Source organism: Genypterus blacodes, unplaced genomic scaffold, assembly GCF_046128005.1.
Source record: "Genypterus blacodes isolate CSIRO-AG114 ecotype Tasmania unplaced genomic scaffold, CSIRO-AGI_Gbla_v1 ptg000045l_1, whole genome shotgun sequence".
In the NCBI taxonomy this organism is placed as follows: Eukaryota; Metazoa; Chordata; class Actinopteri; order Ophidiiformes; family Ophidiidae; genus Genypterus; species Genypterus blacodes.
Genome location: NW_027466858.1, coordinates 234,652 through 256,119, shown reverse-complemented (window position 1 = coordinate 256,119; position 21,468 = coordinate 234,652). Strand labels below are relative to the sequence as shown.

General features: G+C 43.1%; 3 protein-coding genes across 4 annotated transcripts; 1 reads left to right on the top strand and 2 right to left on the bottom strand.

Moving 5' to 3' along the window:
• Window positions 1-195: 195 nt before the first annotated feature.
• ppm1f (protein phosphatase, Mg2+/Mn2+ dependent, 1F) lies at window positions 196-7,072 on the bottom strand. The gene is made up of 8 exons (XM_076149562.1): window positions 6,959-7,072; window positions 5,944-6,230; window positions 4,272-4,396; window positions 3,944-4,146; window positions 3,484-3,672; window positions 2,589-2,732; window positions 2,348-2,441; window positions 196-1,941 (listed from the first exon to the last, which is right to left on the bottom strand). Exons 2-8 carry the CDS (start codon window positions 6,108-6,110, stop codon window positions 1,523-1,525), a joined length of 1,341 nt encoding a protein of 446 aa, XP_076005677.1. The 5' UTR covers window positions 6,111-6,230; window positions 6,959-7,072; the 3' UTR covers window positions 196-1,522.
• Window positions 7,073-8,217: 1,145 nt separating this feature from the next.
• top3b (DNA topoisomerase III beta) lies at window positions 8,218-20,706 on the bottom strand. 2 transcript variants are annotated; one of them, XM_076149522.1, is made up of 18 exons: window positions 20,427-20,706; window positions 16,076-16,207; window positions 15,650-15,756; window positions 15,448-15,522; window positions 15,099-15,295; window positions 14,782-14,938; window positions 14,574-14,687; window positions 14,362-14,452; window positions 13,977-14,131; window positions 13,707-13,812; window positions 13,403-13,549; window positions 13,128-13,301; window positions 12,653-12,781; window positions 12,216-12,365; window positions 11,170-11,270; window positions 9,247-9,448; window positions 8,733-8,920; window positions 8,218-8,606 (listed from the first exon to the last, which is right to left on the bottom strand). In XM_076149522.1, the coding sequence occupies exons 1-18, from the start codon at window positions 20,494-20,496 to the stop codon at window positions 8,325-8,327; spliced, it is 2,577 nt and encodes an 858-aa protein (XP_076005637.1). In that variant the 5' UTR covers window positions 20,497-20,706; the 3' UTR covers window positions 8,218-8,324. The 2 variants fall into 2 exon arrangements, with proteins under 2 accessions (XP_076005637.1, XP_076005638.1); XM_076149523.1 differs by lacking the exons at window positions 16,076-16,207; window positions 20,427-20,706 and having other exon boundaries at window positions 15,099-15,318; window positions 15,650-15,688.
• Window positions 17,933-19,723, top strand: LOC143000295 (uncharacterized). Its single transcript, XM_076149561.1, has 3 exons — window positions 17,933-17,947; window positions 18,663-18,838; window positions 19,360-19,723. The coding sequence occupies exons 1-3, from the start codon at window positions 17,933-17,935 to the stop codon at window positions 19,586-19,588; spliced, it is 420 nt and encodes a 139-aa protein (XP_076005676.1). The 3' UTR covers window positions 19,589-19,723.
• Window positions 20,707-21,468: the final 762 nt, after the last annotated feature.

The window sequence follows — 21,468 nt, the reverse complement described above, 5'->3', positions numbered from 1 at the left end:
TATTATTTAATGATAGATTATTATGTAATTGAGACTCTGCAGGAGTGAGAACAAGCTGCTGATTTTGCTGCAGCAGGTGCTTTTAAAATTTCTGGTTATTTTTTGCAATTTCTCACACACACACACACACACACACACACACAGGCTGATCTGCACTTTGAACTAAGTTTCAACAAATGAGTTCCGACACACACAAACATTATAAAGCAGATTTTAATACTGATGAACGGAGAGCATAACGTGATCATGATCACCAATGACAACTGAGCCTGACATAGACACTGAGTCAGAGCACCAGACACTTGAAGGTAACAGAAGGTGAACACTCAGGCTTAAACAGGCAATATGGATGTAATATGAAACATAGTGAGGACTTTAAAGAACACAATACTGCAGAAGTGAAGACAATGAGACCTCAGGATTTCTGTTCTTGTAAGGTTCAGTTCAGTCAACGCCACCAGACCAAGACCAGGATGTGGTCCAAGAAATGAAGTAGGACGCTTTGTACTACAATTTAGGTTCAGATCTGCACAGGAGCTGAAGGTAAATAATGATGAGAAACAGTTAGGAAGGTTCTATTGCACTTTGTGAATGATGTCGATGACCAAACTACAAGGTTTCCTGTTGGTTTGATCGTTCGTTTATCGCCGTTTGGTCACAAAACCGGTAGCTGCTGGATTTGAGCTGGTGGGAGTAGAAACATCTGGATTTTGCCCGACAAACCAAGACAAAACAGGGAAGAGACACTGGGGCAGCATGATGTCAAACCATGAGGTCAAAGGTCGCCTTGTTATTTGGTCCGATAATGAAATTCAATTCTCAAAGGCTTGGAAAGAAACGAGAAGAATTAGAAAACACTTAATCACTGCTAAATACATGAAAACAAAGCAGAGAGACAAAGTTCCTCCTGCTGATGTGGCTGTAATAAGTTAAAACGTTTGGTGATTTTATTGGATGTAACATTACTGCTTATGGGCAAAGACATTATTCTATTAGGACCACAGGCATGAAGCCAACAGATAGAAGAGCTGAATGAATCCATTTCTGTTGACTTGACTCCATTCATTATTCATTCATATTTGAACTCAATAACATCTTTGAACTTGTTGTGGAAAGTGTTTATATTTTCTGTTGTTATAAAAGACGTGTTTGGTAAAATGCAGCTTTATGTAGTGAACTGTATTTAGGTAATAAATGTTTGTGTGAGTCCCCAGTTTACACACACACACACACACACACACACACACACACACACACACACACACACACACACACACACACACACACACACTTGTTATGTCATGAATGCTGAATAAAAACAGAAAGAGAGAAGTTGTAACTTTGGCGAACGCCTCTTAACTTAATCAAACCCAAATGAAGCAGAACCTCCAGACTTTGTTCCCTGGAGTGGAAAGACTGCGAAGGCGTCGTCACTCAGTAGGCACCAGGAGGCTGAGGAATGCTGAGTCGGCAGTAGCTTGGCACTGTGTGTGTGTTATGGGGCGTCAGGCTTCCTCCCTCCTCACTGCCCTGATGCACCCTGGGAGGCGGAGTCTTCAGCCAGGAGCTGCTCAGGCGGGCGCAGGAACACGAGCATCACTGTGATGTTATCAGTGGAACCAGCAGCCTTCGCTTCGGCAACCAACTGTTGAGTGACGAGTCTCAAAGCGTCTTCGGAGGGTTCCGGTGCGTCTCCTCCTCCTCCTCCTACTCCTCCTCCTCCTCCTCCTCCCCCTCCTCCTCCTCCTCCTCCTCCTCCTCCTGCTGCTCTGGGCTCTCCGGCCTGCCTGAGAGCATCTAAGACGAGCTGTGGGACCTCAGAAGGTTTCACCGCGTCAAAGAAGCCGTCGCAGGCCAGCAGCAGGTAGTCCTCATCACCAAACAGCTGAGTAGTCGAGCAGTCTGCATCTCCAGACACATAGGGCTTCTGGTCAAAATCACCTTGAGGGAGGAGAAGGAGGAAGAGGAGGGAGAAGGAGGAGTTAGAGGTCCTAAATACATTACAGACAGATTCCACAAACTGTTACCAGGAACATTACCGAGCGTTCAGAACAAGACGAGCTCTGCAGTTCAATGGTTGACGTGTCAGGAGTTCAGAACGCACGCACGCACGCACGCACGCACGCACGCACGCACGCACGCACGCACGCACGCACGCACGCACACTCAACTCTAGATTCTTATTCTGCCATGTGGAAGTGTATGCAATCTACATCCCATGATGATTGGAGGTGATGAAGCTCATCAATGGATCAGGCGGAAAAATGCAAAACAAATCAAATCTAACCCAACAAAACCTCCACCTGAACACATTCTGCCCTCTTCCTCTCAGCCGGTCCTGACTCACCTATAGCTCTGGATACTGCATACGTGCCATTAACACGCCAACAACCCATGAAGGTGACGCAGCCGCCCAGATCCTCAATTCTTTGTTTCTCGTCCTGGGAAGTGAAAGATAAAAAGACATCTTCAGCTCTTTTCACACATGGGATCATCAGGACATGCATGTAACATTCTTCACCTGTATCATGGTGTGTGTGTGTGTGTGTGTGTGTGTGTGTGTGTGTGTGTGTGTGTGTTGTTCCCACCTCTCTGTCTGGTTTGTGTGGGTCCATGAGTGTCACAGCTTGTCCCTTCCTCACCAGTACAACCTGGGAGTCGCCCAGCCAGGACACCGTCAGCTCCTGGCCCTGGATCAGCGCTGCCACACAGGTGGAGCCGCTACGCAGACGCTGAAGAAGACAACACACACGGGCACAGATTCCTCAGTGTGATGCGTCAGAAGTCGAAAATATATTTGTGGTGCACTAAAGCAAGAATATGATCATTAAATCGTTTTTCATTTATTGTCAACACAAAATAATAACTTCTAAGGGGTATCAACAATTATGTCCAGGCCATTCTCTTTCTTCTTTTGCTGAATATTTGTATTCAAACCAGCCTTTACCCTGACCTGTACAGTTTGGTTCTACAGGTCATATATAATGTGGTAACTGCTGATGAATAACTGTGTTGCGTTTGCTTGTGTAACCAAACTGGTGGGGGATCTCCACTGACGCCGTCCGGCCAGTAGAGATGTGAAACTGACCACCACTTCCTTTGTGTGTTTAGGTGACATCAGTGAGTCCTGATGACAGCAATATGAGGGGGAAGCTGAAACTGAAACTGCCTTCCCAATAAAGGAATCAATTTGAGTCCAGGGTCCATTTCCATTTGTGTACATCCAAAATCAACTGCTAGTAAACATGGAATAAACAACGACGGGTGCCAATTACTTTTTACTAAAGAAATTTGTGGGTTTTGCAGTTTCATATTAAGAATACCAACACTTTGAGTCCCGTCTGTATATCTAACAAATGCCCCATCTCCTCGTCTCACCATTGAAACCTCTCAGTGATGTCACCGCAGAGGAGACAGGGAAGGAGGGAAACTGCACAGAGAAGTGAGAGGTGAAGACGGTGTGGTCACATTTGCTTCCTTTACCTCTCTCTTGGCTTTGTCTCTCAACATGTCGTCGGTGCATTTGAAGGCGCTTCTGAAAGCTGCGGCCGCGTCGCTGTGGAGCGTCTCCTGTTGGCTGAGGGCGACGTGAAGGTGCGTGGCGGCGTAGGTGGCGGCGTCCACGCCTCCGTGGCCGTCAAACACAGCATAGTAGCCTCGCTCCACCCCGTCCTGCGCTTGGACAAGGAGGAAGATTACGGTCATCCTTTGGTAAAACTCTGCAGAATCAATCCCTAGATATCCCTGTGCTTAATGTAGATGAAGACACAGTGTCAGGCTACACACACTCTCAAAATGTTTCCCTTTGACAACACCTAAAGTTGCTCCAGGTCCAGCTTTGGCTCACAGTCCCACTCTCTGCTGACCTCTACTGTAGAAGAAGAGCAATGCCACAACACCAGTAGATCACCGGTGTTTGAAAGGGTTACAGTGCATCAATCACCTGGATGTTGAAGAGCTGGTTAAACTCAGCTAGGGCCAAGTGTTTGTCCTCCATCTTTCTCCTGGTGTTTCTGATGGCGTGAACAGAACTCTGGGAGAAGCGAGTGGAGGAGGCAGGGAGCTTAGGGAGGCTTTGACTCCAGGCTGAGGCCACTTCAATCAGCTTGTTGAGGAAAAGATGCTGGACGGCCTCCGACTGAAGCACTGAGGAATAAAGAGACAATAGATAAACAATTAATTTGATTGATGTAGATTAGAAACAATGTATTCAGTCGGTTACACACGACGAAATGAAAGAATTCTTCAGCATCGCGGAAGGAAACACTCACAGACTGACGGCGGCTCCTCTTCCTGGTTGCTCTCCTGAGGGCAGTGGAAAGCAGAGAGATCGTTCTGCAGCAGTCGGGAATACGCAGCGCGGCACATGAGAGCGCTGAGGCCTGCAGGAGCGCCCCTGAGTCAAAACAAGAAGAGGAGATATCATTCAAAACTCCATACGCTAGTTAGCTACACTCTGATTCTCTCCTTTGGTCTTTCCTCAGCAGACTCTGGCTTTTGGTTTGGTTAAATCATTCAAACGAACACAGAACATGTCCACCCGTCTGTCCTTTTGTGGGTTTGTCCTACATCTCCTGAAATACACGGAGACCTTTGGCTCTCTGCTGCAGAAGGGACTTGGCTTATGAAACAAGCCACGGGGAGAACAATGGTGTTCCTGCAGGCGGCCGGTGAAGCCTTCCTGACAGGATGCAACTCTGAACGCTGCCAACCTGGCAAGACCAAAGCTTCACGGAGCCCCGGTGGCACAGTTTCTCCTTTCCTACCCCCTCTGTGAAAATATAGCTTTAAATGTTTAGATGTTGTGGCTCTACGTATGAACACATTCCAAGAAAACAGCATTGATATTATAATCTTAGCCGCTGTAGTCAAGGACAACAGCAACGGTTGTTCCTTCCTGATTTACTATGAGTGAGACAGGCAGACAGACAGGCAGACAGACCCTTTTACTCCCCTGTTACATGTAACGCAAAGAAACAGCACAGATTTGAACCAACAGTAGTATTGGAAGAAGGATCCGTTGGGCTGTTATGATGCAATGTCAGAATTCTGGTTCACTTCTAATTAAATGGTCTGTCAGTCATTTTGTTTGCGTCCTTCACTGTGATCTGGAGTCCGCAGCAAAGCCAAACATGAGCGCAACAAGAGCAGAACTGCCTGGAATGTGAGGAATGCAACTCCACACACACACGCACACAGGCACCGTACCCGCAGGCTCCCACACACACACACACAGAAAATGAACAGCTGCAGTAACACTACAGATTGGAGAGAGATGATGAATCAAATTCAATACGGTGCATACTGATTGTATTTTAATTTATTCATGGCCACAGTGAAGTCATTCTGCCACTAAGGAGCTTCTCTCTTCGCCCACGTCTGTTTGTTTGATTACTTTAGAAGTCCTCAACAGACTGATGAAACATGGTGGGTGGTAGGACCCAGGGCAGAACCAGTTTAACCCTTTTGGGAAAACATCAATTTAAAAGACAAAGATCGGGCATATTTACAATACGGCATGATAACTTGACCCCTCTGTGCAAATGTGGGGACGGACAAGACACAAGAATACTCTGGTGTCTTCTTAGTTCTTTGGGGAGAGATGTCAAAAAGCTTATCCAGCTGTGGAGATCACTGAATGGAAGGGAAATGGGAATATGTGTGTTTGGACGAGGCTCTAAGGGAAGAAATACATAACTACTGCATCTTTATGAACTTCAGACTAAACTCTATTATTGTCTGTGCTTAGTCTGTGTGGAATAAACATGGATGGAAGATGCTTGACTCACATACACACGGCTTACAGGAGGAAGTCAACCAAATGAGGAAATGCAGGTATAGACTGTTAATCCCAGTACACCAACATCAAGCCATGACATGATGTTTAAGAGAACAGCAGCTGCCGATCAGTGCTTTGTTGTACATGTTTTGTTGGGTTGGTACCTTGCAGCCAGCAGCCGGGTGCCCAGCTCCAAGCTTTCCCCCTGCAGCTCACCCAGGGAGACTCTGCGGCTCAGAGGGCTGACGGGCAGGGAGCTGCCTTCCTCCAGCACAGCAGGGAACTCCTCCACAAACTTCCCCAGGAAGCGCTGGGCTGCTTCCTCCTCCATCGTAAGGGCTCTCGCTGTCCAACGTCTAAAGTTCAGAGGTCACAGGTTCCGAGGTTCACCGGTAGAAAGTAAAAGGTCGGGGAGATCTCTGTTCCAATTGAATAGGTCCTGCTCGAAAACCTGTGAGCGAGAATAATACATGTAGAATTACAAATCAGTCAATTCAAAGCAACAATACTGGAAATGACTGGAATAGAAGTTAAAGCGAGATGGATCATATTGTGCCAAAAGAAGAATCACATGCCCAACTTAAGTTTACTATCTTCTGAGCACAAACAACCACATAGCATGTCACGTTACATCAGATTACTATTTTTACGATAAATAACGTAATACGGCAAGTTATTTCAACAACATTTCAACTTTTAACTTGAATCTAACACTTGTTTAACTTCGCCCCGCCCACTTCACGCCCACAATTTAGCTGTAAATGAATATAAATGAGCGCCAGGACAGGACAGGACAGGAATTCAGATGGTGATGGAGATGAGGACACTGCTTTGTTTTGTTTATCTTTAAGTTGGGCTAAACTGTTATGAGGCTGCAGACTCACATTTAGCTGCAGGTAAAAGTCCTTTATAGCTGCCTCGTGTTTAGCCAGCCAAAAAATACGCTGTTTAACATAAGACAACACACTAAATTGAGAGAATTGCTCTAACTTTAATTTATTTTATTCCGACCTTGCACAACATACTGTCAAACAACATCTCTACACTCGTAAACCAGTGTTATCTCAATAGACATGGCACATTATCCTCTGTCGCAAACAACCGGACAAAACAGAACACTAAGTTCGGAACATGAATTGTGAACACAGTTTGGATAAAACGATAAACTCTTCACTTTACCGTGCAGCCACTTCTATGTCGTCTTCCTCTTTGCTAGCTGAAGTATGAAGCAGCCACCGCTCGTGCACACACACAATCTGCAGGCGGTCCGCTGTACTGGGTCAACGAGTGACCATGTTAGCTGGTGCACTTTCTACAGGCAAGACGCTGGAAATGTAGTTGTCCCAGTCAATGCCTTATTGTCTTTTGTTGCACCCTGGTGTCGCTTCTAAGCTCCGTATCCACTAAAATTATATATATACTATTTACTGGAATTATTCTAGATACTTCTCACTTATTATATATATTATCTAGTGCCACAGTTCACATAAAAAGCTCCGAGACATTAGCGAGGACCACAAATCGCTGTTTTCAACATCTGCAAAGCCTAAAGTCATCAGTTAAAATGGGCACGAGTTAATCCGTTGCACCGGGTAAAAGAAACACACCCTTCGGCTAGTAGACACAAAAGACGCCCTTTGATAAGAGTGAACACAAGTGTGCCAGGCTCCACGGCACACATTCAACAACGTTATCACATCTTTTATAAGACCAAATTCATACTTTGCCACAACCAGACTCAGTAACTCAATGTACTACGTCATTAATACAGTCTATATGTAATAATAAATCACATAGCTTATTCAAAGTTGGTGCATCTCGGACAACTTTCACGACTGAACAGTGGTTGTGAATCAGTTTAATCTGCTTTGGCGCAAATGAAGGTGACAACAGGTGGAATAGAGGGACAACAGCAAGACAACCCCTCAAAAAGGTTGATTTGCTCAGACAAACAATGACAAAGTGACAAATGGAAACGGATAAGAGAATGGAGAACTCAGTTAAATTAATTGCGATTATTAGGTGTATTTGATCCTCGTGTCAATATTTACTCCCTGTCATATTAGCTAATCTGCTACAATACATACTTTCTCACCATTGTTGAAGTTAATTTAGTAAGCAGCAGTATAGTCAAATACCATAGCCACCCACTGTCATGCTATATTATTAGAATTATGATTTGGTTATTCATAGCAATATGACCATGGCATGGATGTTTTATTTGTCTGAAATCTATTACCATGTAACTCCTGCCCAGTACGAGTAACTGTTCATCAATCTAGTTATTAATCCCAAACAATTGAAAGGCCAAAAAAATGGCTTCCAATTTTCCAGGTGTGAACAAAATGATTATGTGGACAAGTTATTTTCCAGAATATTACAATATCAAACATTTGCGCACACTATTTTTCAAGGTAAAGAAACAAGCAAAAAGCACCTTTTAAAATAAGTACTTTACTTCTTTGTTACACATGAGCAAAACAAAGGAAACATTATTTACAAGGCCAGATTACATGTGGTTGAAGTGAGCAAACAACTGGAGACGCTACACAAAGTAAGCAGCTAAGGCAGCCATTTTGTCTTTAGGTCTTTTAGGGTTGCCACGGCGGCCGCGGCCCCGCCCCCGTCCTCCTCTTCTGGCGCCTCCGCCCCTGTGCATTGGGTGTCTCATTGTGGCGTGTTTAAGCTCTACCAGGTCCTGGAAGATGGGGTCGCAGAAAACGCAGCCGGTGTGCTGCGTCTCGCCGGCTGGCAGAGGGGTGCGAGTCTTGTTGAAGTCCACCGCTACCAGAGAGGCGTCACAGGCGTCGCAGCTCTCCTGAGCAACCTTTGAGAGTTGGAAGTGAAGGGAAGGTCATGAGAAAGGTCATGAGAGGTGAACTTCTGAATGTACTAAGCCAAAAGAATCTCTACAACTCACTCATCAAATGAAATGCAGACCAGTGGACCTTACCTGCACTCTGTGTGCGTGTTCGAAGAAGTGCACTACCACGTTGCATTTGTTACAGGCCATCTTCCATTTTGGTCCCGAATTCGGATCCAGCACCAAAACCCCACTGTCGCACTCCACACACTGTCCGATCCCCATGGAGTTGAGAGAGTGCTGGCAGGATGGATGGGTGCATTCATTACAACCCATCGCTGAGAGACGGACACATCAAAGAAGAGTTGTACAGACTTGTGAAAAAGGACTGAGTGAGGGGAAATAGACGGCACAGCGACACATTTAACTTGATGGTAAATGACATCATACAATCACAGTGTCTAATTCATAATTGCCTCTTATGTATAAATGTCACTCAGAGGATGCACAGCTCTAAAGCACTGAACAAAAGTTTTCTTTGCTGATTTGACATTAACAGTACCAAACACACAATTAATGTGCGTGTCTTACATATGCAAAAGCTCAGGAGCGGTGAAATGCTTGACGAGTGAGCTTCAAATCATTACAACGTGTATCGGCTCACCTTTCTTCATGTCCCTGAAAGGTGGGTTGCTAAAGCAGTAGGGGCAGAGGGGGTAACTCTTTCCCCGAGGCCCAGAGGTCCACAACACCAACTCAAAGTCATCCAGCGGACAGCGAAGCTCCTTGTACAGCTTGATGGCTCCATTCTGGGGAAGGCTATAGGTCTCATCACAGCCGGAACAGTGGAGCCTGCTGGGCTTTGCCTGCAAATGGAAATCACACAGCAAACACAGACTGAGGTACAGCCAAAGCTCACATTATGAGCCACACAAGCTGATGCTGTTCTTTTCCAAATGAAAGCAGGAGCTGCATCAATATACTATTCAACAACTCCCACAGTCACCTTTGGACTGTCAAAGGTGCATGGGTATCTGTTGTGGCTGCTGAATAGTGCAAAAACCTTTTCTAGATAATGACATCTGCTGACAGGACTTGCATCAGTATATGTTCTCATTATGTGGACGCTGTCTGCATTGTGATTGGACCTCGGTTTAAGTTTAAGTCGATCCTTCCTCCTATATGATTATATGAAAACACAGAATTACCACTGGACTGCATTACACTGCAAAGTGTCCACAACCAATGAATCTGCAAAGGTTGGACAAACAAACAACATTCTTCATTACATTATTCCTTAATGGAAACACTTCTAATGCATTTATCAGATATATAGAAAAGCAAACTGCACCAATATGTAACGTCCTGGAGCCAATAAACTTTCATGACTGAAATCACAGTGCCTTGTATTTGTAATGCAAAACAGAGCGAGCTTACGTCCACACTGCACATGACGTCCTCAAGTTTACCTTGTGCTTTGCTTAACAGTTTCCACCAGAATGCAAACCACCGCACATATATTAAGGTCTAATGACACTGATGAAAAGATGTGCAGCCTCATGATTCATTCATGGAATTAAAAGTGGTTCTGCTGTCTGGTGGAAATGCTGATTAAAGGTGCTTGTTATTTGTAGCAATTCTTTTCTTTTTCAACTGAAGGACAGAGCTCAACCGCCCGACATCAAGTAGTTAAAAAACAGAAATGGTGCCTTGGTGGGTTAGACCAAGTGAACGCACCAGGGCGGCCGTAAGGATGGAACCCAACAGGACGGAAGTTCATTATACTTGTAAAAGAAGGATCAATGATGAAAGAGAAAAAGAGTTTATATTTGAGAAAAATGTTAATGTTAATATTTCAAAGAATGAAGTCAGAATATTTCAGGCAAAAAGTTAAAATATTACAAGAATGAAGTGGGAAAATTTTTAATAAAGGGTTAAATATTACAAGAATAAAAACATTTGGAGAAAAAAAGTTGGAATTTTTGCTATTAATGATGTTTACAGTGAGATGTGTTAATTGTGCGTATATGAGCAAACATGAGAGAGCAGACGGTCAGCATGTGTGTCAACATGTGGAGGTTCTGGTTGTACTTCAGTGTCGGCTTCGCCAAAAAGGAAATACAAAGGATATAATAATATCCGTTATCTTTGAATTCTCAGGAAATTCAGATTTCTTCACAAAAACCTTCTCGGAAACGACTTAACATTTCAACTTTTTTCCTTGGAATATTTTAACTTTTACCTCAGAATAGTACAAAATCTATTTTCTCACCCGCTGGTTTCTTGTTTCCCTTCTCAGATTCTAGCTTGACCCATCAGAGGTCTGATTATTACTAATATAAGTAATACTACTTATCAAAGATTTAAGAAAGAAATTCAAAGGATCACACTACACTGTATGGTATAGAAGCACCGAGGCATATGACCTTGATTCGCTCTGGCTTTCATTTCTCTTCAGTACTGCAACTACTGCATGATGAGTCTATTCTCTCAAAGTGCAAATAGCTACTCAACACAAGTGCTCAACAGGTCATGGTCAGCTGCTGACGTTAATGGGGAGAGAGAGTGTACGAGCATTGTAACTGACCTGGATGTACTTCATGAAACGGTGACACTTGCCACAGCGGGACAGAGGCTTGCCACTGGCAGCGATGGGGGAAAAGGATACCTCCATCAACTCATCCATACCTAGGAAATGCAGGACAAAGACATCACTGTTACCAATCAAACATTCCAGTGGCGAATGTCGCCTGGATCTGCATCTTCAACACAAGTCAGTCTCTCCTACAATAACACTATGTCCTGTCGGGTCCTGTCCACACTATTGTCTCTTCTTCATCTACCCATAGAGGATTCGCTGTGGGAACTTCTGTTGGGAACCTTTACTATTGAGGCAGGAGTAGAAGTGGACAATGAAATCCTATAGTCTGCACTGGTGCTGACTTGTCATAATCCCTAAAGGCTGCAGCATGCCTCGTCTAGATCAGCCTGTCAAACTCTAGGCAAACATGTTTATGCATTTTCTGAATGAAAGAAGCCTCTCTTGATAGTGAGTAGTGTCTATCTGTCTGTCTGTCTGTCTGTCTGTCTGTGTGTCTTTCTGTCTGTCTGTCTGTCTATGTGTCTTTCTGCCCCTGTCTTTGTTTTGGTAAGATTAATGCGATGTTATATTTATGGGAAAAATGGCATGCAAAACAACGTATATAAACAGGTATAACAGCTCATACTTTCATAAAACAAATAGAGCTTGCGAGGGAAATTAAGCCTGAGCCAACATTCACACGCTACACAAAGCCAATCCTTGTGTGGTGTAGTCTCACACTGGGAGAGTAACACATTTTGAATGACAGTAACACCCCCAAAGTGACTGCTGGACTCTCCTGACTCTCACCAATGTGTCTGGTGAAGCTTAACCAAAAACACTGTGTCAGAGAACAGAGGAAACCTACACACTTAATACATTACTTTTCTTTATATCACAGTCCCACAGTTAAAGAACATTTAAAATTCACACCTTTGCCTATTATTCACTTCTCTTGTACCCCCTAGAAGTTGAGACTATGACTTCATGCAGCTGACACTGTGTAGTGAAAGGGGGTAGTGGTAAGGATGTGTTTGGGGAAGGGGCCTTACCGATAATGGAATCCACAAAGAAGTGGAACTTCCTCTTGAAGATATCCAGCCCGTGTTGTAGCACCTGCTGGTAGTTTGCCTTGCCCTGTGAGATCAGGTTGAGCTGTTTCTCCACAGCACTGCGTATGGTGGGCAGCACCAACTCTGCATCTGCAATACACATCCACACATGCTAAGACCTGGAATGACATTTCCATGATCATGTTCACACGGCCACAGGTTGCATGCTCAGACTAGTTAAAGTTCAGAGATGAAAAGTTCTATGTAGCCATTTGATTTTGTAGTGACTCACCACAATCCTTTCCAGTCAATATGAGTCAGTATTCCAAACATGAGTAACTTTCCCCACAGATTTTCTGACTTAAGCATTCCAAAACAATAAAGCATGCGCACAAACAATATCACAACAAAATGTGTACTTATATTTATCAAATTACCTATCTTGTAGTAGCCATGTACCAGGACAATGCCCAGGTTGGTGGGCTTCAACTTGCGCCCGTTCTCTACGGTCACATAGTTCCTCTGGCAGACGTTGTTGATGTGGACCGGAATGCTGGCATCAGTACCTGAAGGGAGAGAAGATATAGTATAGTACAACTTACAACGTGCTGAGCCAAGGAACAGTTTCAGGATTTCTTCAACTGATTGATTCCTGTCAAAGTATGCATACATTTGCATATCTGAGCTTTCAAGAAGAAGCTGAAACTTGTTCTGAAAATCTTTTTAGCCTCTAAATGACATAGATAGTTCAAGTCAGGTATGGTGTTTACATGATGCTTGTAGGATTTCTAGCAGGATAATACCAGTTTTAATTAGTATGTTAATGTGCCCGCTATTGAATCCACAGTATCTTTGACGAGGCTAATAACAATAACAATAACAAGATAAACACAGGCAGTTTAAAGTTCATACCAATGCCATGTTTCTCCATGAGGGTGATGAGTTCAGCCTCGGTCAGGTAGTCCGGGGGGCATGTCTGCTTTTCCACCAGCTTGATCTCATCTACAGTGTAAGTGTCTCCACGCTCACAGACAGGCATGGCTTCTTCCAGAGGGATGCCCTGCCACGGCATCAACGCTGTGTAACCTGGGAATGGAATACACACAGTGACAAATATCTCATTACAACCATAAGCAGCAGGCTGTCATTCTGTGAAGCCATGTGAAGCTCTGAGCAGGAGGCTTTACCTGACGATATCAAGGTTTTTCCACTGCACAAAAAGCCCTCGCTGCCAATGTTGAAGTCGATGGTGGTCTGCAGATATTTGCAGTCCTCGCTGATAGTAGCAATAAAATGCCGTGTGATGTATTCATAAAGTCGCCAGCCATCACTTCCTGCAGAGAAGGCAGAGGAGTTGGAGCACATGTGGTCAATTTATCAAACAACAGCAACATGATGTACTGCAATTAAATAATTATCTATTAATTTATAAAAAATGGAACGGAATGATGCTGGCATTATGATGACGTGTTATTTTTTATCATTACCCACCCAGTTCTGCTTCTGAGGCAGCACGCATGGGGGTGATAGGCGGATGGTCCCCAGCATCCGATCCTTTCCGGGGCCGGTTCAATCCAGCTGAGAGCAAGGCCTTCACCTGAAGAGAATTCAAAAGGTTTCAGGACCAACCATCTGTATGTATCCACGTTAAAGCGTTAGTCAAACTATGAGTCTATGCAAAAATACGATAAAGACCCATGAGGCTGTTACAGATGGTCGTGATCTAGTTTACTAATATGCCTCTGTACTTCTGGCCCCCACCTCCTCCGCCCAGAATGGATTGTTGCTCTGCTGCTTCAGCGTCCCCTTCAAGTCAAAGTTCTCTGGATAGTGAGTCGTTTCCGTACGTGGGTAGCTGATGTAACCTTGTGTATAAAGACGTTCTGCAATTTGCATGGTATGCTGAGGACCCATGCCTGACATAAAAAAAGAGCAGATCAGAAAAGTTGTACTGGTACATCTCTTTCTTCATTTGATTAAGTACAATTATAGTATATGAATAGAGAAGTATAATGACCAAGGCGCTTTGGCAATTGTCCTTATAAGGCTTTACACATGCATTAGTCTAATAAATGTAATTACTTGGGTAAGAAATAATTGTGATATGGAATGATTACAGTAGTTGTGTAGCTGTAAAGGGTAATACCCAGAGAAGAGCTGGCCACTCTCAACATCTCCACTGTGTTCAGGGCCTGGGGCCTCTGCTTTATCTTCTCTTTCTTACTGACCGACTCCACCTGTAGGAAGAGATGCATTACTGTACATAAGAGGTCAACATCGTTAGCAAAGCTCATAATTAACAGCACATAAAGACACTTCCAAACAGAACAAACTTGATATGATGAGGCTTATTCTTACGTGGGCCTCCCTGGAGGTCTTTGTCAGGTTGACGAACATCTGACCCACCTCCCGGTCAAAAACCCTCACCCTCTTCCAGTCCAGCATCAAAGGGTTGTCCTTTCCTCTGAACACCTGACCCAAACACACACAGCTCATCTGTCAATATATCCTTGGAGGATAAGATGCTTTATACTAGGCCAGGGGTAATGATGCTTGAGGACTGTACCTTGGCCTGAATGATCCAGTATGTCTCTGGTTTGAAGGACTGGATTTTGTCATGGCGCTCCACACAAAACCCAAGTGTTGGGGTCTGGCAGGGTCCAAATGAGATCAGGGAGGAATCCAGATTGCCATATTTACCCTGAAAATACTTTGTCTGGAAACTGAAATATATTCAACCAAAGGAAGACAAGAAAATCTTAATCTCATTCTCAATCTCATAAAAATTTGCAATCTTAAAAATGTTCCATAACTGTATGCTCATGGTCATGTCAAATGCTTTCTTCAATAAAAATAGAAAAGTGGAGCAATCAGATTATGTACCGGGTAAAAGCACAGCCAATACGCAGGTCCAGCTCCTGACGGGCGTCCACAGACAGGGCTTCATTGCGGTTTGGCTCTCCAAGGCGGTTCATGGCACTCCAGATGTCAGTGTCGGTAATGGAGCTGAACTTTGCACGGTAGATGGTCTGCTCCCTGATACCGCCCTTATTCATCATGGGCTCAATTGCATCCAGCACCTGGGAAGCACCAGCAATGTTGACTGAGACAGAGAAAAATATTAATGGCTATGTAGATGGAATAAGCCATGAGATCTTAGCCATGTTTAACTGCACATGAATCTATAATGATGATGAAACAACTTCAGATATAAACAACCAATATGGATTACCTCAAAACAGATGTTCTCGCCTTCTTTATCACAGTCCAACCATAAAACCACATAGTCACAGCCTCTGGCTTCAACCTGACACAATGCCAAAAACCGGAGTTAAGTGTTGAAAGTCACCGCCAGTTTCGGGGAAAGGCTCACATCATTGTTAATCCCTAAAGTCAAAAATGAGTCAACCTCTAATTATTCGGCATGACGCTACCTGAAGGAACTTGACCATGTTGAGTTTGGGATTGGCCTCCTTCTTCTCTGTGGGAGCTGTGCTGAAGAGCTCTGCTGGATCCACCTTGTCCCAGTTGTTGTACTTCCCTTGAAAATGAAGTATAAGCTATGAAAAACAATTCCTATTCTCTTATTTTCTTTCTATTATTAAAGGACAAAGCAAATAACAGAGGGAAGAAAGGTGGTTCTGTTTAGCTGAGTCTCACTTCAGGACTGTAGAAATTCCAACCCATTGTCAGAAAAGGCGTCCACTTTAGTCATGTGGGCAGACAAAGTGGGAGGGAACTTCTATCAAAAGCCATTTTACAACAGTGTAATCATGACATGCATGAATGCTATGAATTCACAGGTGATGCCATCAGCTTAATTAGGTGAAGGAAAAGTATAGAATGTGGCCGACACTCACCGATGAAATCCAGGCTCATGACATGTCCACACACAGAAGTCATCTTATATCGTGCAGGCTGGCCCTGGAAGCTGCCCGTGTACTCGTGCACTGAGCATGCGCCATTCAGACCTTTACGACTCGTGCAACTCCCTTAAAGGTCAAACAGAACAGGAGAGGTCAGTCAGTTAAATCATCAAGACAAGACCTTTTTGCCTGGCTGCAGAGATAGTCTTATTTCTTTAAGCCCCACTGTCAGTGAACATGCAATAGTTGTAAACAGCTGCAGCATGTTAACTTATAGCTTCTGTGGACAGTCATTTGTTGTTAGATACAGATATTTTCCTATGCTGGCAGTTGATGCTTGAAGCAATATTGGCAAAACCACTGACTGCAGGTGAGCTGGGATAAGCAGGTGTAAACTTTGCAGTGCTCATTGAAGACAGCTTGATCATTTCATCATTTGATATTTATTTTGGAGGAAATAATTGCTATATTGCGTAATAAATACAATCTATAGATTAATCGAAAAAATAATCTGTAGATTAACCGTTAAAAAAATAATTGTTAGGTGCAGCCCTATTGGTTTTCAATTGGTTGTGATTTGTGGTGGCTTTATTAAATACGCCCGAGTTTAACTCTGAAAATATACAAGATTGTCTTGAGTGTGTACAGAGTATTGAGTGTTTGCGTGCTGTCCATGGTCCTGAACCAAAGCAAACGCAAACAATGCATCACAGGGGCCTATTTCAAGCACAGGCACGTACTGTATTACAAGTAAGAGTTCTCACGCACATATTTAACAGCTTCACATCAACACCCATAACAACCTAATTTATGCTTGCAGCGCTGAGTTTTAAGCAGTAAGATGTTAATATTAGGTAAAAAACTAAAGCTCTGATCCTCCACATTTTTTTTTTTGATCCTCCACATTCAATAAAAGCCATAAAACACCACACACAGCAAATACAGCCGAAATCTGATCTTCAAAGGTTTAGAGATTTCTCCATATGTCCCCTCTCTACAGGTTTGTAATGATCGTGTTCCTCGATAAGACATCAATGTCCAGACTGCATGAGCATGTCGTTTTTGTGTGACTATTGCGTGCAACCATGTGTTCAAACAGGGCATGCACAAAAATCTCTCAAACTAAGCAATTGAGAGATCTGGGAGATTCAGATCAGTTTAATGTGATTGTCAGCTCATTGGTCGTGGATCTCCAAAGACGTCTCCAGTGAGGATGTGTCAAAGGTCAAGGGAAGGCGAAAGGATTGCTGCCCTGTTCAAAGTCCAGCAGGGGTACCCCAGTTTGACAGCACTCTCCCTGGGTTATGGCCATAGAGAGTCATGGAGTGAAAGTTTGTCTTTTATTTTTTATTAAAATGACCTCAGTTAATCTCGCAGCCCACTGAAGTTTCAAGAGTGTTCACTACTCATTCATAACTTTACATAATTTTTATCTTACACAAGGTAGGACCTCGCTCAACTGTACGAGTCAGACATGGCTTTTGACAGGAGGTCACAGTGCTGGTCGGTGAGGTCAACACGATTGCCCTCCCTCATCCCATTCGTGTGGTGAGGTGGGAGTCCTGCCTCAGTTACCTGGGTTAAGTGCGATGACGTCTTCTCTTAATCCAATGGCTCTCTCAAGGCTGAATGCTAATGTCAAAAATATATCATCAACATGACTAATACCCCTGAACCCCCACCCCCACATTTCAACCTTTCCATCGATAACACTGGACATGGGGGAAGCTAACAAGAAGCGATTGTATAAATAGTGCTGTGTGCCGATTGTGGAACCAGATTATGTACTGAGCCTCAACAAACAGCAAAGATCTGTTGCTCCAATACCCGTTCATCAACTTCACGTGAGACATGGAACAGCTCCAGGTAAGAATACACCGACCTCAATGGCCATGCTGGCGGTTACATGCATGCATCTATGAGACTTTATTCATTATTCATATAATGCATTGTGTCAAAATTGGAAGTCTCAAATTAACTAGTCTTTGACTTATTTACTTGTTCCATTTAAAATTAATCAGTTGATACAGCACCTTATAAGATGAGATAAGAGATGAGATATAAGATGAGCGAACAAAAGAGGCTTCACTATCACAGTATTATGGCTAGTATAGTACTCGTAGTATTATTGTCTTCACTGCCTCCACATACTGAAAGACGTTGACAGCTTTAGCAGTGAAAGTCAGTCCTGGACACAATCTGCCAAATCAAGTATCAGTTACATTTTCATGTGCATGACTAATTATGGAACACAGATCCTGAGCAACAGGTTTCTTGTCGTTACATGGTCCAGCATGTCAGAACTGGCAACAGATTTGTTTTTCTATTGAATTATTTGATTACATTTATGTTAGTCTTTTTTTTAGGTTTTATAAATGCTATGCTTTCTTATGTTTGTCAGATATAAGAAATTCTGACTACTTGACTCAGATATGTCAAGTATTCGTTCACCTTAATACTTTAATGGGTTTAAATAAATCCGACACAGCTCTATAAAGGCACAAACACATCTAATAAACACCGACACCTTTATCACAGACAAATTGATACTCATTGATCAGGGTGTTCTTCCTGTCTTCAGCTGCTGCGGGTCTTTCTGCTGTGCCTGCTGGCCCTCCACAGGTGCCTGGCCATGCCACTCGGCAGCCAGTGTGTGGACGAGTCCTTCTGCACACACAGCCTGCAAGACTACTACAGCCAGATCGTCAACCTGCCCAGCCACATCAATGAGCGCAGTGTTGCCACATGGAGCTACGTGTGAGTACCAGCTCAGACTTTACAGACTACAAATCAAGCTCATGGTCTACAGTTTGTAGGGATATTTTGTCAGACAGTGACTAAGGATGTATACACATTGTGCATATACAGGTCTTCAATTTGCAATGATAGAAATTTGACAAAGTAAATGCACTGACAACTTATTTATATCTTTCTTTCCTGCACCATGAGCTCTCGGAATGTCTTTGTGACATTTTTAAAGCAAAAGCTTTATCAGTTAATTGGAAGAAAAAAAAGGATTGATTTATAGTAAATTATCAGTGCATGCAGCCATAAACTAATCAATCAGTTGAAGAAATCCCATGATTATTAGTCAATACAGAACAGAGATAAACAGCTTCTTTAGTGGATGAAAGCCCTAATTACATACAGTCAAGCCAAAATCTGCAGTTATTGCAAACCTATAAACTCAATATGTTGCTGGAAATCTGCCAAATCAATGCACAAAAGAGAACTTAAATCCGGTCACTGATCAGTCCTAACTCCTCATCTCTTACCAGGGAGAACATTGACTTGGACAGGGTCCCTCAAGTCATCCATGAGGCCAGCTGCCACATCAGCCACACCTGCAGGGGACTCGACGAGGCTTACAGCCTGGAGACCATCCCCATCTCCCTGAGAATGCCTGTCCTAAAGAAAAACCCCAGCTGCTTCCCCAAGGCCAGCTACTCTCTGGAGTACGAGGTCATCACCATAGCGTGTATATGTGCCACGTCCAGGCACAGCTAACAGACAGAGCGGAGGACCTTGCCGAATATCATCAAGATGTTTATGTCCAGAGAAAGCAAAGTAACGACCTCTGAGAAGAGCCAATCACTTCAACAAGTCAATGTCATCGTTTTCCCCGTAGACCTTCATGCCTGTTAACTGATTATCATTGTAATTAAATTTATTTTACATTAATATAACATTAAGGTTTTGTCGATATACCTGATTCTGGGGACCTGGGTGGGTGGCATTAAGTTGTGTGGCTCTTGTAATTGGGGACAGTCTGGATATTGATGTCTTCATGAGGACCTCCTACCTACCTACCTACATGAACTCATGTTATACTCCCGCTTAATGGACATATTGAAAATTGCAGTTACCAGCATGCATTATTTGTTATGAATGGTGGACAGGGAGATATGTTGATACTTCAGTTCACAAAAAGCTGCAAAAATCGTCCAATTTTTTAGAAAAGAATTGAACAACACGATTACACACAGCTCAGGGCTGGTGTGGCTAAAATGTTCACTGAAGTCATGACAAATGTAATGAGACATCACCTGGACTGCAGCATCGCCTTCTGCAGATTGAAATTACTGATCAGGTAAATTATTTGTTATAAATTATTTTTATATTTTATAACAACAATAATAATAAACTAGCACTATAAAAAGAAAATAAATTAAAATATTATTATAAAGGGGACTACCGAGTTAATTTAAATACGTGCTGAGCGAGACGTCTCTGAGCTCCGTCACAATGGCTGACGGAGGCTGCAGCTGTCGGTCGTCACTTGGGCCCAAACTAAAGACTATTATCTCTAAATAGGACATATTAAAAAGAAAATATTAACACCCACCTTTAGACAGGATTTTGGCAATTGACTGCGCCAGTGAAGGTTTCTCTGCCACCATTAGAACAGTCCTCATGTTTGAATGAAGTCAGCGTTGGTATCAACAACCGGGTGACGAAGTTAACTCGCTAAGTGTTAGCTCCAGGCCTTAAATTATACAGCTGTCTTCTCTCTGTGTAACACTTTATAAACGAGCTCTAATGGAAACAAATAACGACGAGAATTCCACATCTAACCTCGGCACCTGCTAAGATTCTATGGAAGGCAGAGCGGCCATGACAGTTTCTCTTTCACTTCCGGTGTCACAGTCATGAACTTTCTCAAACGATACAATTTTATATAAATTATTATTTTGATTTCTCCAAACAAAAAAATAGTATTAGGGTCATTGTTGGCTGAAATATTTTAAGAAAACTATTATTTTTAAATATTTATTTAAAGAAAACATTTTCGAGAAATGGCGAGGAAAATTGAATATGTTGCGTGTTGAAAAAATGTGAAATTAAAAGAAACCAACACAATAGTTTTAATGGCGTAATACTTAGCAGAGAAGAATTCTGAATTAAGTATTTCTCATTGAACGAAACATCACCTACTCTTTTTCCTCAAAATACTCCGACTCAGTTCTCGTACTTTTTGTGAAATATCAAATGTATTTCGAAATATTATGACTTTGTATTGGACTTATATTTTGACTGTTTTATTTCAACAGTGGCCCAGTCGTCAATCTTAGGCTGTGTACCGTCAAAGGGGAGTTTTTCCAAGGGTAACTCAAACTGAATACGGTGAAATCACAGAAGATGGTCCCTCAAATTCGCCACTAGATGGCAGGAGAGGACACCAAAATAATGATGACAGCCATTCGGGTCTTTTCAACTTTTCTTCACAACCACTCAGATCAGCAGAGCCAGAGAGCGCTCAGATCCCAAAGCCTACGCCCAGGCTACATGTCTGCTGAGACTCAAGGCCATTTGCGTCTGTTTGAAGAGCACAAAAATAGATTGGATTCTGTTTAGCTGACTGTATAAGGTGGCAAAATATTCCACTT

Coding starts and splice junctions, on each gene's coding strand:
- LOC143000295 (XM_076149561.1), top strand. Junction 18,839..19,359: donor GTTGCCACATGGAGCTACGT/GTGAGTACCAGC, acceptor ATCTCTTACCAG/GGAGAACATTGACTTGGACA.
- top3b (XM_076149522.1), bottom strand. CDS start 20,496: ATGAGGACTGTTCTAATGGTGGCAGAGAAACCTTCACTGGCGCAGTCA. Junction 13,550..13,706: donor TGCCTCAGAAGCAGAACTGG/GTGGGTAATGAT, acceptor CCTTCTCTGCAG/GAAGTGATGGCTGGCGACTT. Junction 8,607..8,732: donor AACACGCACACAGAGTGCAG/GTAAGGTCCACT, acceptor CAACTCTCAAAG/GTTGCTCAGGAGAGCTGCGA.
- ppm1f (XM_076149562.1), bottom strand. CDS start 6,110: ATGGAGGAGGAAGCAGCCCAGCGCTTCCTGGGGAAGTTTGTGGAGGAG. Junction 2,442..2,588: donor CACACAAACCAGACAGAGAG/GTGGGAACAACA, acceptor TTCACTTCCCAG/GACGAGAAACAAAGAATTGA. Junction 1,942..2,347: donor TGCAGTATCCAGAGCTATAG/GTGAGTCAGGAC, acceptor TCCTCCCTCAAG/GTGATTTTGACCAGAAGCCC.